Source organism: Cucurbita pepo, chromosome LG05 (assembly GCF_002806865.2).
Source record: "Cucurbita pepo subsp. pepo cultivar mu-cu-16 chromosome LG05, ASM280686v2, whole genome shotgun sequence".
Lineage (NCBI taxonomy): Eukaryota > Viridiplantae > Streptophyta > Magnoliopsida > Cucurbitales > Cucurbitaceae > Cucurbita > Cucurbita pepo.
In genome coordinates this window covers 9,806,008-9,819,848 of record NC_036642.1, presented here as the reverse complement: position 1 = coordinate 9,819,848, position 13,841 = coordinate 9,806,008, and the positions used below count along the sequence as shown (strand labels likewise).

Sequence of the window (13,841 nt, the reverse complement as noted above, 5' to 3'; positions counted from 1 at the left end):
CAAGGAAAGAAGAGGGAACAGGAGGATGAAAGTCGAGAGGATTCAGCGAAAAAGAGAACAAAAACACGCGATTCCAAAATTGAGTTCTGTACCCTACGCCAAAAGAAACGTAGTCCACGCTCTTCACCAAGGGAAATAAAAGTCAAAAGCCAACGAAACCCCGACGCACTGGGTTTTGGGTTTGACTCCCTCAAGATGAACATTCAAACACGCAAACGTGACGGCTTCGAGTAAATTATCCAAACGGCCAAAACTCAACGCAATCTCCACCAAGATCTTCAGAACATTGTTATTAATTACAGTTAACGTAAAACTTGATTTACACTAACCTATTTATATTAAGATTTTACAAACCATAAACAAATATATAATATATTTAAATTTTTTATTAAACTGAATAAAAATGTCCAAAGTGCAAATATTAAAATAAACATTTTTTAAAAGGTAAGAAAATAGATTATATTGAGAGTAAAAGAACAGTTATCATAAAATTTACCATAATGAGATGAAAACCCAAGAAGTAAATACAAAAATAATAATAATTAAGGAAAAAAATTCAAAAGTTAAATTAAATTTGCACTAAAATCAGACAATAGCTTAAGATCTAAGACTTACGTGAGGATGCAGCAATCAACTACAATTTCAAGAACTAATCCTAGAAAGTGTGACAGCAACACAGTGACTTTCATGATCCAACAAGCTTACAATACTTGTCTAGTTTCCTGGTCAAAGCTCTTAACAATGCAAGTTCAAATTATTGGTATAGTCCTGTGCCTAATCCCTGTAAGGTTCTAAACAATATTTGAATAGATGACACTATAGTTTAAAGCGTTTCGGTCGAAGAGAAATCGATTAAACAAACGAGACCAATTGATTTCAGTCTGGAATGGAATTGTAGTAAATCATCAATCAATCCCAGAATACTATTCTCTCCGTCCATCCAACGAACTTTATGGACAAAATTTCTCGAACTCCTAATACGGAATCCTCCGATATCGAGTACTCACTTTTGGCTGCCAGCTTCGACTGGTTCAACTACTTCTGCTTCTAATGGCTGCGATTGAGCCCCCTGATTATGGAACCCACTCGGCCCGGACCACTTGCCAGAAAGTGCCATACCCATCATCTCATATATCTTACCACCAAGCTGGGCCGGGTTATCAGGCTGCATCAACAACAGAATGAACACATTTAGAATGGCACAAAATGAGAGCATGGCTAGAGCTACCGATGTTTAAAGATCGATACAATCATTTTGTGAGCAGTGCTTAAATCTTGCAGCCAATGCCAGCATAAGGATAGATTTATGTCCAAAACACAGCCATATGAATTGACCATATAGTGCAACGTTATATCGATATATAGAGGACGTGGAGTTTACCGTAAAGCCACTAGAAACTAAAGCGGCATCATACAGAAGATCAATGGCTCTCAAAGCATCTTCATCGTTGGGGTTACTCTTGTATGCAGCCTGTGGATATTGTCATAATCTGTCAATCTACATGAATTGGCAAAAGAGTGTATAAATTTAGCTATGCTCTTACGTACATCCAGGTTTTTAATAATTGGGTGCTCTGGGTTGACTTCAAACACCCTTCTACTTTTCATGAAGTCCAAACTCGAGGTATCACCAACGCTTTGTGCTTTCATCAACCTTAGAAAAGAAAAACGAATGAGGCACGCCACTAGAAAGAATATATATATCATTTGGTTAAACATGCGAGGCTCAGTAAGTTACCTCTCCATGTTGGCAGACCAACCAAACTTCCCAGCGACAAGAACACAGGGTGAAGAACTTAGGCGACTTGATATCTGAACATTGGCAACTTTATCTCCCAAGCGTTTCTTAATCCAATCACAAGTTTGGCCAAACTCCTGTTTCATTTCCTTCTCTTTCTCTTCATTCTTATCACCTGAGAACATACACCATATAACAGTGTTATTATTTCCCTTTTTCCATTTCTAGACTAGAAATGAAGGCAAGGTCAATGTGGAAGCGAAATGCACAAATGGGCATAATGTGATCATCCTTTGTTCTGGAAACTAATAAATTAACCCTGAAATTGTTTTATCATCAGTCCATGTATTCAGTACAGTCAAATTGTTTTATCTTCAGTCCATGTATTCAGTACAGTCAACTACCAGTGAGGATCAAAACAATTTAGCACATGGATGCAGAAATAAATTGTGCTTGAATAAACTTTGAAACAAAAGTTCTAAAATCAAAAAGACAATACCGATAGAGTTAAAAAACATAAACTCAAGATTGTTTGAGTAAACTAACCTAAATCCAAATCTTCCTTGCTAATGTCAACAAAGTTTTTCTCTTTGTATGATTTCAAGTTCTGGATGGCAACTTCATCAATTGGATCAACTAAAAATAAAACCTGCCAAGGTGAAGAGAATTAACAAAAATGAACAAAATATGGAAGGGAAAACGTAGGAGAACCAATAGCTGCAAATGGAATTAGTTGCTCAGAGACAACTCAAGAGAATAAAAATGAAGCAAAGTCGGGTTCTTACCTCAAGATCCTTTTCAAGAATCTTCTCGAGGAAGGGAGTATTCTTAGCACTAGTCACACTGTCAGAAGCAATATAATAGATATCTTTCTGGTCTGGTTTCATGTTTTCAACATATTCATCTAGACTAATCATCTCTGCTTCACTTTGAGAAGAGAAAAATCGAAGCAATGGGGCAATACGTTTATGATTTTCACGGTCCTCAATGCAACCCAATTTCAAATGCTTTCCAAAATTATCCCAAAACTTCTCATAATCCTGCCAAATCCATAAAACATAAAATTAAAGAACCTGACTTCATTTAATATGGAACCTGAAAAATGCAACTAGAGAATGTATATCTTTCTTATCAGCTGTTTGCAGATGCAATGAAAAAAAGACATGTTTACTCATGTTAGAAACTTAGGCATTTCATTTAATGGTCTACTAGTACATATCACTTTGTATCCAACATATTAACATTGATCATGCCTTCGGTTTTAGTTGGAGACGAGGAAGGGTTCAAAGGAAAGTAGATGCACATCCCAAAAAATAATAAAAAAAAATAAGCTGACTTGAAAAACTGAATATGTGCCAAAACCGTAAAGAACAGGGATGTATTAAAAATCTTTCCTCTGTTTTTATGCCATAATTTCATTCTGTGGAGCACTCAAGATCATTAGGATATCATTATCTTTGTCAAAGACAAGGATGGTAACAACAAATAAGAAATCAACTATTCAACAGCATACTTCTCTGTTCTCACTCATGGAGATCCCCAGAATCATGTCAAAGGCTTTCCGAACCAATCGCTTCCTCATGATCCGTACCTATAAATAACAAAAGAATGAATTTCATTATATTGATCAAATAAATTTTTAAAAAGTGAGAAAAAAGAAGAAGAACAGCTTTAGAGGAACCAATTCTTTCAAAAACTTACTATGCGACTCTCTTGAAGGATTTCACGTGAGACATTAAGAGGAAGGTCATTTGAATCCACTACCCCTTTGACGAAGCTTAAATATCGAGGAAACTAAAGGACACAATCAATAAAATCATCAGCACTACCACCAGAAAATCTAACATTTAAAGCATAGGAAGGATATTTCATTTGGGTAACTATTTACCAATTCTCCATCAAAATCATCAGAAATAAACACCCTCTTCACATAAAGCCTTATGTTTTTAGTCTTGGGATTGACAAGGTCGTCCTTCCCCATGGGAGAAACAGCTGGGACATAAAGTATTGACCTGAATTCTACTTCACCCTGAAAATTCAGTCAAATATTAGCTCCATGAAAACAAAAAAGGGAGTAGAAAGCACTCATATGAAGTAGAAACTAATCGTAATTTTCTTTGTAAGATCAACAAGTATTATCTACGTTCATAGGCATGCCGAATTCATAGTACTTCCATATAGTTTTCTAAAATGTGAATTCGCGTACTATAATATTTTATCATATTCACAGATACTCATCCGTTGTTAACAATCCATGCATGCCACAACAGGAAAAATCAGACTTATTGAGCATGAATCATGAAAGTGATAAAGACAGCACTGAATGTATTTTTTCGAGTCATAAGGGCATAATCTAATTAGCTCTACATGAAAAGAAGTAAATGAAAGACAAAAAGAAATTCACAACCTATTGTGGTTTAAATGAAGGACCAAAAATAAGAGAAAATGTAAATCCAAATATTTTAGATATTCGGATGAACTCTCATCATTTTGATAAATTAGATAACTATTATTTGATCTTTTAATCATCTAGGAAAAAAATTTGTAGATTCATTTTAACTAGAACAAATTAGTCGACAGGATGGTAATCCTCACTCTACTCTCTCACAGNAAAAAAAAAAAAAAAAAAAAAAAAAAAAAAAAAAAAAAAAAAAAAAAAGACGAGACAAAAAAGGAGAGGAACACAGTTAATATGTATTAGGTTTACCTCTGTTGTAAAATGAGATGATGCTAATGGTTCCAAGTATTCATTGAAAGTATTTTTGTAAAACTCATTGTATTCCTCCGTGGAGACTTCCTTTGGGTTCCGTAGCTGAAAATACATATAGATGTTGCACCCTTTATATGGTTAGAAGTAACAACAATTTAATATCAAAACTGGAAAATTAGACGGGTTAAGAGCAAACCCATATTGGTTGGGTCTCATTAGTGAGTTCCCAGTCCCAGTACTTCTCCACAACAGTCTTTGTTTTCTTCTTCTTCTGCATAGTAAAGTCATTAATTATGTTACAATTCATAGATTTGGTTGTGTAAGTTGTCATGCCATAATATGTTGAGATGTGAGGATGTAAGAAGACAAACTACCTCAGTTTTTCCATCTTGTTCATTCTTGGTAGCTTCAGTCGGATCCTCGTCAACTTCTACCTGGAAGGTTGAAAGAAGCACACAATTACCAGAATGAATATTTTAAACTTGAACAAAGAAGTGTAGAAATTAAGCAGGCACAAAAAATTTAACCATACCTCTTTGGTGAAACCCTTTTCCTGCCAGGTGTATATTGGGAATGAAACAAACTGTGAATAGTTTTTCACAAGCCTCTGAATACGCTCTGGATGAGCAAAACCTTTGTCATCACGCTGAAAATATCAGGCAAAGAAAGCATAACGTTAGATAAGTAAGCAGGGATAAAGAATAAAGAACAAAACAAATAAATATAAACTGACCTTCAAGTACAAGGTAAGGCAGGTTCCTCTCGGAAGTAGTTTCTCAGGATCTGTTTCTTCCCTAATAGTGTAGGAGCTAGCATTTGCCTCACCTTCCCACACGTATTGCTTATCAGATTTGGGGCTCCTTGTAGACACAACGACCTTCAAAAATTAAGAAATGTTTAATGAATGCTACAACACATATGTTCACCCTAAAAGGCATGCAAAATTTTAAAGCGATGACATACCCTATCAGCAACCAGGAATGCAGAATAGAATCCAACACCAAATTGGCCTATTAAATTATTGTCTCCGCCAGCATCCTTGCTATCCTGTAAACAAAACAAATTTTGTTAAGCAGAGAGCACACTAATAACAACAATCGAGCTAAATCACTCCTCAGACCTTCAGTGCTTTCAAAAACTTGGCAGTTCCACTCTGTGCTATAGTACCAAGACAGTCAACAAGTTCTTGCCTAGTCATACCTATGCCAGTATCACTGCATAGAGATAGAAAACAGATTGCAGATGTTGCAACGCAATCAAGTCATTGTAGTCATATAAGTATGTGAAGTAGGGGCGGGGGAGAGAAATATAACATGATCCTTACGTTATCTTTATAATCCCATTATCTTTATCAGTTTGGATACGTATATCAAAGTCAACTGCATCCTTCAAAAGCTCAGGGTCTGTAACACTCATAAAGCGCAGCTTATCCAAAGCATCACTTGCATTGCTGTGAAGGTTGAAAAGGCCAAAATCATTATTCAAATTTGATATCAAATGGTGATTTTAGAAAGGAAAAAAAACCAAGCCAAATGTGGACTAAGCCGAATCCTGCTGTGACCACAAGTTATACACAACACTGTATCACAAAAGTCGATAGCATAGATGACAGACTACTAATCATAATTTTTTTTGTGGGGCGGGGGAGAAACCTGATCATACAATAAGAACAAAAAGGGACAGCCTAAGGGCCGGGAGAAGAGGACACCCCCCAATCATGAAGAATTGTGGAGGAGGAGTAATTACAAAAGAATTTTCTTGTAGAACGTCACCAAGAAGCAGTGAACTGTATAGTAGTACTAAAAGTATGAGGCTTGACTAAATTGTCTTAAACATTCTATGCTTTCTTTCCAACCAACAACCCCAAAGCAATATTAATATCTTGGCATCCATGTCGTGAAAGAAATTTAAGTGAATGCATTTGAACAACTCCTATAATGCTTACAAAAGATTGAACAATTGTGGTTAAGAATCAAGACATTTTGATGATGATAAATACAAGGAAAACAGCAAGGTGCCATTAAAGCAACTACCATCAGGAACAGTAGAGGAACCCAGAGAACTGAACAAGATGTACAAAATATCCAATAAAACAGATAAAGAAGATGATAGAAAAAAAAACAAACAACGCAAAATAAAAGAATATGGGTAACGTTCATGTATTCAGCCACAGGAAAGACACAATTCACAAGCTTAAAAGCACCGTAGTCCATTATATAATAACTAGGATCCGATTAGAATCAATCAGGTTAATTACCAGCCTAGTCCTGACAACTGAATATATATTAACGTTGACTGTGTAAAGCATTATTAAAGAACTCAAACCCAAACTGAAAATACATGAATACACAAAGAATCATAAAGCAATCACAAAATACCTTATAAGCTCACGAAGAAAAACCTCTTTGTTGCTGTACAAGCTGTTGACAATGAGGTCCATCAGACGACTCACCTGCCATGTAAAAAGAAAACACAAATATAGAAGGTAAACGGTGAATATAAGCATCAAGATTTAAATTCCAAATTAGTATATAGTTTCTTGTTCAAGGAACATGCCTCTGCTTGATACTCGTACTTCTCAACTGGAGGAGCAGCTGATGCAGCAGATGCTGTCGAAGTTGACTCGTACCGATGGGTCAAGGAAAAAGTGTGTTTCAAATTCAATTGAGAGGAAGATTTTACTGCATCCATTTCTCCAGCCGCTAAAAATGAATACTGTCTGACTTTACCATCACTCTCTCCCACCTGAAAATGTCGGGAACAAGTGATCCATGCCATGTTTCAGAAAATTACAATCTAGCAGAATAGTTCAGCAACATAACAGAGAAGCACAGAACCATGCCATCCACATAAACCACGACAAGAAAGCAACAAAACGACCATGAAATAGCGCGAGAGGCATAAAACGGATTTTATCTATTGAATATTAATAACCCAACAAAACATCTTGGGCCCCAATAGGTGCAAAGAGACCCTTNTAATTTTTTTTTTTTTTTTTTTTTTGACATATAACCAAACCTTCATTGAGAAAAATGAAAGAAAGCACGAATACAGAGTTGCTACAAACGAAACAATCAAAATTAAAATATCAAAACATTAACAGAGGTTCTTGACTTCCATCCCAACGCCAAAATGCCGATCGTAGGATCTTCATCAACATCAAAATATCTTCATATAACTAATAAAAACCAAAAGAAAAAAAAAACCATGAAAATCCACAGAAAGAGGCGAAGGTAGAGGAACATTCCAATCAACTATTCCTCATTTCAAAACACTCCCACGCATAAATGTTCGATTCTCAAAGATTTCAGAAAAACAAATACAACCACAGCAAGAAAACGACACAGACCGAATTGGAAAGAACTGCGACATGAGTGGCCGGAGCCACAGCAGAGGCAGCATTACGGTGGTAGCGAGCTCCACCGGTTCGAAGGATAGCAGAGACAGAGCGCCTGGAAAGCTTGTGCATAGTGTAGAAGCTCGAATAACTTGAATGAACGAAATGAGACCAGTACCAAGCGTTGAGAGCGCAGACACAGACTCGCAGAGAGGACGCAGAAAAGGGCTTTAGTAGGGTTTTGAGACAAATTTGGTCGACACCGCGAAGGTTCTGGAGAGGACGAGGGTAATTCTGTATTTTCACAAAGTTATATAAATGTAATAATTAAAGAAATTAAAAAAAAAAAAAAAAAATGACCGTGCCACGTCAGTGCTTTACCCTGGCTTTTTTCAGTTTCTAAAAGTTAGTTAATTACGGTTTTTTTTCTTTTATAAATAGATCCTTTAATAAATGTCTTCCATTTTTCTTGTAGGCATTAAATCTTGTTAATTATGTAAATTAAAGATATTTATTCTCTCTTTTTAGTGTAGAAAGTAATTAGTACAATAAGAGATATTTATAAAAAAAAGATCCTAATTAACTAAAATGTTAATTTATCTTTGCTCGTATATATTTTTTTGTCCATATATTAAAAAAAAATCTAATCGAGTATCCAACCGTTTAAAATTTGCTTTATAGTCTCAATGTTCGTGCATTAGTGCCGCGAAAGTTGCTATAAATGAAATTATCTAGTGCATATAAATGTAGGTGTCACACTCAACTCATATGGTTCAATGTTTGTTCTAAAGGGCATATACACGTTGGATTTGAAAAATCTTTTGAACTAATCCTAAAATTTTGGGTTAGTTGGATTGGTGACCCAAACAATCGAACAGCGTTCCCAACCCAACCCAATCTAAAAAATAGGCTGAGTTGTCGTGGGTTTTTTTTTATTATTTTTAAAAAAAAAAACAATATCTATGACATATATTACGTTAATAATTAAAATATCATAAAATTTAAATATAAGACATTTATAACATACCATACATTACTAACACATGTTATAAACATTAAATATTCTTACCTACTTAATTTTATGCAGATTATAAGAAAAAAATCCTACCCAATGTATTTTCTATCTAATTTAGACCTTTTTATATACTTAAATTAGTCGGTTTAAAATAATAAAAAAACATTTTTTTAAACTTTTAAATTTAGTTATTTTTGGATAATAGAAAGTCAATTTATTTTTTACTTAATGTAATCTTTAAACTTCAACACAAAAATTAAAAAATGAAATAAAATTTTTATTTTTATGGTATTTGCTTTTTTTCATCTAACACCTCCCGTTAATCAAGGCTCGACACATTTTCTTTTGGAGACAAACACGACTCTCCACAGTGTTATGATATTATCCACTTTGAGCATAAACTCTCGTGACTTTGCTTTAGACTTCTTCAAAAGGCAGCATACCATATAGTATTATTTGATTATAAACTCATTATTATTCTCTAAATTAGTCGACGTGGGACTTTCATCTAAAATTGTACTATTCGTCAACCTCGCAATTACCGCACTTAAACCACTATGGCTATAGGATTAATGAATACTTAAGCCCATTGACTCCGTCCTACTTAACGAGTCCTTAAACATATTTTGATTAGTTTAACACTTCGTTAAAATCAATTAATAATTAACTAAGTTAATTAAGAGTCTAATCTTTAAATCCAGCAAGGTAATGACGTCATTATAAGAAACACAAAGCCCAAGCCCATTGATGGATGTGTGTGGTCCATGATTTTCATCATCATCATTATTATTATTTCAAAACGTATGCGACGGTCGTGGACACGTGCTGCACATGCACCTCAGCTCGCCGATTAATCGGTGTCCGGTGGCGGTCCGGTTAACTACAGGCCGCCACCAGTCCTTCCTCCACCGTCGAGATCTTCCCACCCCCCCGGAATCTCATCCGACGGTCCACATTCCTCCTAGCATCTGTGGTCTGCTTTCAAGGGATCAAAATCTTAAAAAGAAAAAAAAAACAGTAATTTATTTGCCATGTGTCGTGGACCCCACTGGCACCTCTATCACTGACACGCATCCATATATGATTTATTTATTTTTAAATAAAACTTCCTTACAAGCTCATAATAATAAATAAATAAATAAAACGATTTGCTTACGTTATCAATTAATATTTTCTCAAATTCATCCAAAATCTCATTATTAATTAAAATCCAAATTAATAAAAATATCTCCCAACTTTATATTATTCCTAAACCTTCAAATGTTTTAATAATAATTTTTAATTTAAAAAATAAAAAATACTCTTAAAATTTTAAGTATCATTCAACTTAAAAACAAAAATTATTAATACCGGTATTTAAAAACTATCTATAAAATTTAAAAAATAATATTCTTTCTTTAAAATTTTTTTTTTACCTTACGTGAACAAAAACTGTCTATCAACATTTCATAAATTATCTCCAAATATTTTAGTGTTATTTTAAGAATTTTATGAGTATTTTATTTTTAAAATAAAAAAAATAAAAAAGTGGTTTTGAATTACCTAACAAAGTTGATATATATATATATATATATATATTTATATTTTTGAAAGAGTTAAAATGATATTTTTTAAATTATTTAAAAATTTTCCATTTTTTTAGTTTAAAGGTATTTATTGTAAGAGTATTATTAAAAATTTGTAAAGTTTATAAGTATTTTTTTTATATAAAAGATAAAATTGAACAATATTTTTATTAATTTAATTTTAATTAAAATTATATTAAAAATGGGCTGTTTCTCTTCAGTAAATTTTTTAAAATATTAATATTATATGTTATTAAGATTATAATATTGTAGATTAAATCGAGACAATAACAATATAATTTGTATGGTTGTTGAAAACATTTATCACATAACTAATAATTAAGATATGCTGTTTTCTATAAAAAGAAATATTGATTAATTATAATATCTTAATTAGCTAAATTATATTAAAATTAACATCAAAATCTAAATTATTTATGAAATAATTACGGAAATAATTAATAGTCAACGTCAATGAGGTAATTGGAAAAGGGCGCGTGAGATACACGGGAGTGAGAAGCGAGTGGGAATGGAGTTACAGAGACAGTAAGGCAGAGCATACAACTGCGAGGTGAAGAGGCGCAGGGAAATGAAAGAGAGAGAGAGAGAGAGAGAGAGAGAGAGAGAGAGAGAAGAAAGAGAGAAATTGGCGTTCATCAAATGATCAAAACCCCTCCCTGGACGCTTTATTTGAACTTCCTCTTTCGTCGATTCAATTTTTCTTCCTCTCATGCGGCACTTCTGTTCTGATTCAAATGTAGAGAAATTTTGGTGATCTAGTTTTTTTCTACAGGAAGAAGAAGAAGGGGAGATTGAAGCTTTGTGGTGAGCTTCAATTTGTAATTTGTGGCTTCTCTGTTTTTTGTTTTCTATGAAGTGAATTTGGTATTTGGAATCTTGTTTTTTGTGGTTATGAAACTGTGATGGATTGTTTTTTGCTTTGTGAATTTAGGTAATCTGAAATTTCGGGCAGACTTGATAGTGAGATGAACAAGGAACAGCGACCGGAACCTCTTGATTTCTTCATTTGGACTATAGAGGTACTTACAGATCCTCTAGCATCTGATACATCATCTTTGATTTTGGATCTCTTGTGCAAGGATCTTTAACTGCAATTCATTGTTGTTTGGATTTTGACTTGAAAATCTGAACGGTTGTGTGTTAAGGAGTGTCGGTCTGGGAGTTTATACTTGATGGCTGCTGTAACCTTTCCCATTGATTGCTTGTTCAAGTGTTTAATCGCGTGATATGGTGATGCCCTCTGTTTTTTGTGCTTATTGCTGGTAAGGTGTGATTGCTGGATCAATGGGGTTTACCCAGTAATAATCGCTGAAAACTTCTCAAAATAACTGTTAATTGTGAAATGAAATTAATGAATTCATCACCAGTGCTTTAATGTAGGAGCTTCATTTTCTAATATCTCCCTGCGAAATTCGTATATACATGCAAAGGTATGTTCATTGCATTGAGATTTATTCTCTCTCCTATTTAGATTTTTGGACTTTCCGTGTCAGTTCCACCCTCTGTTCTCTTTCTAGTTTTGAAGTTAGTGTTTAGCTTGAACTTTTCTAAATTTGTTTTTCAGGAATTTTGAATATAAGAAATTATATTTGATGGAGCCGAAGAAATTATGTCATAATGTTATACTGTCTCTATGTTCCCGGTTTTCTGCATGTTTTGGCTGTCACATGGTTTTTAGTTTCTTGAAGTCCAATTTTTTTTTGAAGATATCATTCCAAACTGCTGCACCTGTCCATTTTAATTGGAGTGGTCATGTGTGTCACTGCTTAGCTTGATATTTGTGTGATTTTTTGGAACTTTATCTTGGCTGATTGTTTGTGTACAGATAGATGCACTGAATACTGCATACATTTGATTCTTATAATGGGTAGGAGAGGATGTTTTTACGTGGCAAACATTTCGATATTCCATTGTATTACATCTCTCAGGCTAGAATTTTAACTGTAAATTTGGTGAAATTGGATTTATAATATGCCTCCTTCATGCCTACTACAATTTCTTTCCAGGATGTTGGTTTGTGGTTGGAAGAGATAAATCTTGGAAGCTATCGTCAGATCTTTAAAGAAAACGGGGTTAATGGAGAGTATCTTGAAGGCATGTCAATGTTCACAACTGAGCAGATTCTAAGGTTTATCAGACGATGTCATATGAAATGGGGAGACTTCATCACACTTTGTAAGGAGCTCCGACGAATTAAAGGTCTGTGTATGATGCAGCTTTTTCTCTCTTTTTAATTCAAAGTCCTTGGAAAAATATATATACTCAGGGTTGTCTTCTTGCTGCTATCATCGGATATTTCAGAAGTTCCTAAACAAGATTTGTAATTAATGAAATTCACCATAGAAAATAAATAAACAAATAAACTAAATGCCCCAAATCTTAATTCAAAGCATGCGAATTGGCATATTTAGACATTGGAGTTACAGTAAGCCTTTTCTGAAACATTTTAAAGTGACTTGCCTTGTTTTTTTAAGCAGTTTGTTCTGTTTTTAAAAGTTTGAACGTGTAAATAAACTATTTAACTCCTTATTTGATCTGTTTGCAATCTCCGGTTGTCATCATTAGCATGTTTCTGACAGTGCTAGTTGAGAAATTGATGCGTGCACAAGTTGTTATGCTGCACAAGAGTCCGGTTGTCATCTATTTTGTTTTCTTTTCTTTTTAATAACCATTTTTAGAGGAGACATTATACTAGTTTAAATATCGTGCATATCTGCTTAACTTTGTTTGTGAAACACTAGAATTTTCAAAATCACAATCTCTCAAGTCATACCAAACCTACTCTAACTATATGTCTGCTTTTCCAGTTGACATTAAGATCATGGTGTTTATTCTTTAAGTTATGTACTTCCAGTGGCTTGCTTGAAAGGAGAGCAAAAGGTACGACGGCCGTGGTGGGCACCATCGTGTCTCTCTATGGTGTTTCTCAAGGTGGCTAAGCGTAACAGACAATCTCGAGTTGTTTCCTTGAAGCTGGAACCATAAGTCGATCATCTTATTTGTACGCCCTCGTGTATTTCTTTTTATGCGTGAAGAATATAAAGGTAGAGAAGAAACATATTAGTTTACCTTTTTCTTAAAATTTTAATCAGTCAATATTACCTCTTTTCTTCTTCTTTGTTTAGAACTATGTTTATATTATATACAAGGTTTATGTGTTCAGTTTGACAATCCGCTTGAGGAAAAGCAATGAAGCAACCAAGATTTTCATTTAGGCCTGTATACAGAGTCCAATCATGTTTTCTCCTCTAATCCCTTTGATAGTTTAGAACAGTCCGGGTGCGGGGGGAGGGGGTGCTGGTGAGTAGAGAGTCTTATTATGGTATAGTAGCGTAAGATCCTACATCAGTTGGAGAGGGGAGCGAAGCATTCCTTGTAAAGGTGTGAAACCTCTTCCTAGTAGACACGTTTTAAAAACCTTGAAGGAAAGCTCAAAGAAGACAATATCTACTAGC

General features: G+C 34.3%; 2 protein-coding genes across 2 annotated transcripts; one reads left to right on the top strand and one right to left on the bottom strand.

The window, feature by feature from the left end:
- Positions 1-611: 611 nt before the first annotated feature.
- On the bottom strand, positions 612-8,038 carry LOC111795448 (heat shock protein 90-6, mitochondrial). Its single transcript, XM_023677883.1, has 20 exons — positions 7,798-8,038; positions 7,005-7,193; positions 6,827-6,900; positions 5,773-5,898; positions 5,569-5,662; positions 5,412-5,495; positions 5,182-5,325; positions 4,981-5,094; positions 4,823-4,882; positions 4,645-4,719; positions 4,446-4,550; positions 3,627-3,767; positions 3,440-3,532; positions 3,252-3,329; positions 2,524-2,778; positions 2,285-2,387; positions 1,739-1,913; positions 1,549-1,654; positions 1,382-1,471; positions 612-1,165 (listed from the first exon to the last, which is right to left on the bottom strand). The coding sequence occupies exons 1-20, from the start codon at positions 7,915-7,917 to the stop codon at positions 1,004-1,006; spliced, it is 2,388 nt and encodes a 795-aa protein (XP_023533651.1). The 5' UTR covers positions 7,918-8,038; the 3' UTR covers positions 612-1,003.
- Positions 8,039-10,961: 2,923 nt separating this feature from the next.
- Positions 10,962-13,557, top strand: LOC111796106. The gene is made up of 4 exons (XM_023678801.1): positions 10,962-11,190; positions 11,318-11,405; positions 12,393-12,585; positions 13,241-13,557. The coding sequence occupies exons 2-4, from the start codon at positions 11,352-11,354 to the stop codon at positions 13,369-13,371; spliced, it is 378 nt and encodes a 125-aa protein (XP_023534569.1). The 5' UTR covers positions 10,962-11,190; positions 11,318-11,351; the 3' UTR covers positions 13,372-13,557.
- Positions 13,558-13,841: the final 284 nt, after the last annotated feature.

Excerpts from the sequence above, each read along its gene's own strand:
- LOC111795448 (XM_023677883.1), bottom strand. The coding sequence starts at position 7,917 with ATGCACAAGCTTTCCAGGCGCTCTGTCTCTGCTATCCTTCGAACCGGT. Across the intron at positions 5,095-5,181 it reads GCCTTACCTTGTACTTGAAG|CGTGATGACAAAGGTTTTGC; the intron begins GTCAGTTTATAT and ends TGATATTTTCAG. Across the intron at positions 2,779-3,251 it reads CCATGAGTGAGAACAGAGAA|GATTATGAGAAGTTTTGGGA; the intron begins GTATGCTGTTGA and ends TGGATTTGGCAG.
- LOC111796106 (XM_023678801.1), top strand. The coding sequence starts at position 11,352 with ATGAACAAGGAACAGCGACCGGAACCTCTTGATTTCTTCATTTGGACT. Across the intron at positions 11,406-12,392 it reads TCTTCATTTGGACTATAGAG|GATGTTGGTTTGTGGTTGGA; the intron begins GTACTTACAGAT and ends ATTTCTTTCCAG. Across the intron at positions 12,586-13,240 it reads GGAGCTCCGACGAATTAAAG|TGGCTTGCTTGAAAGGAGAG; the intron begins GTCTGTGTATGA and ends ATGTACTTCCAG.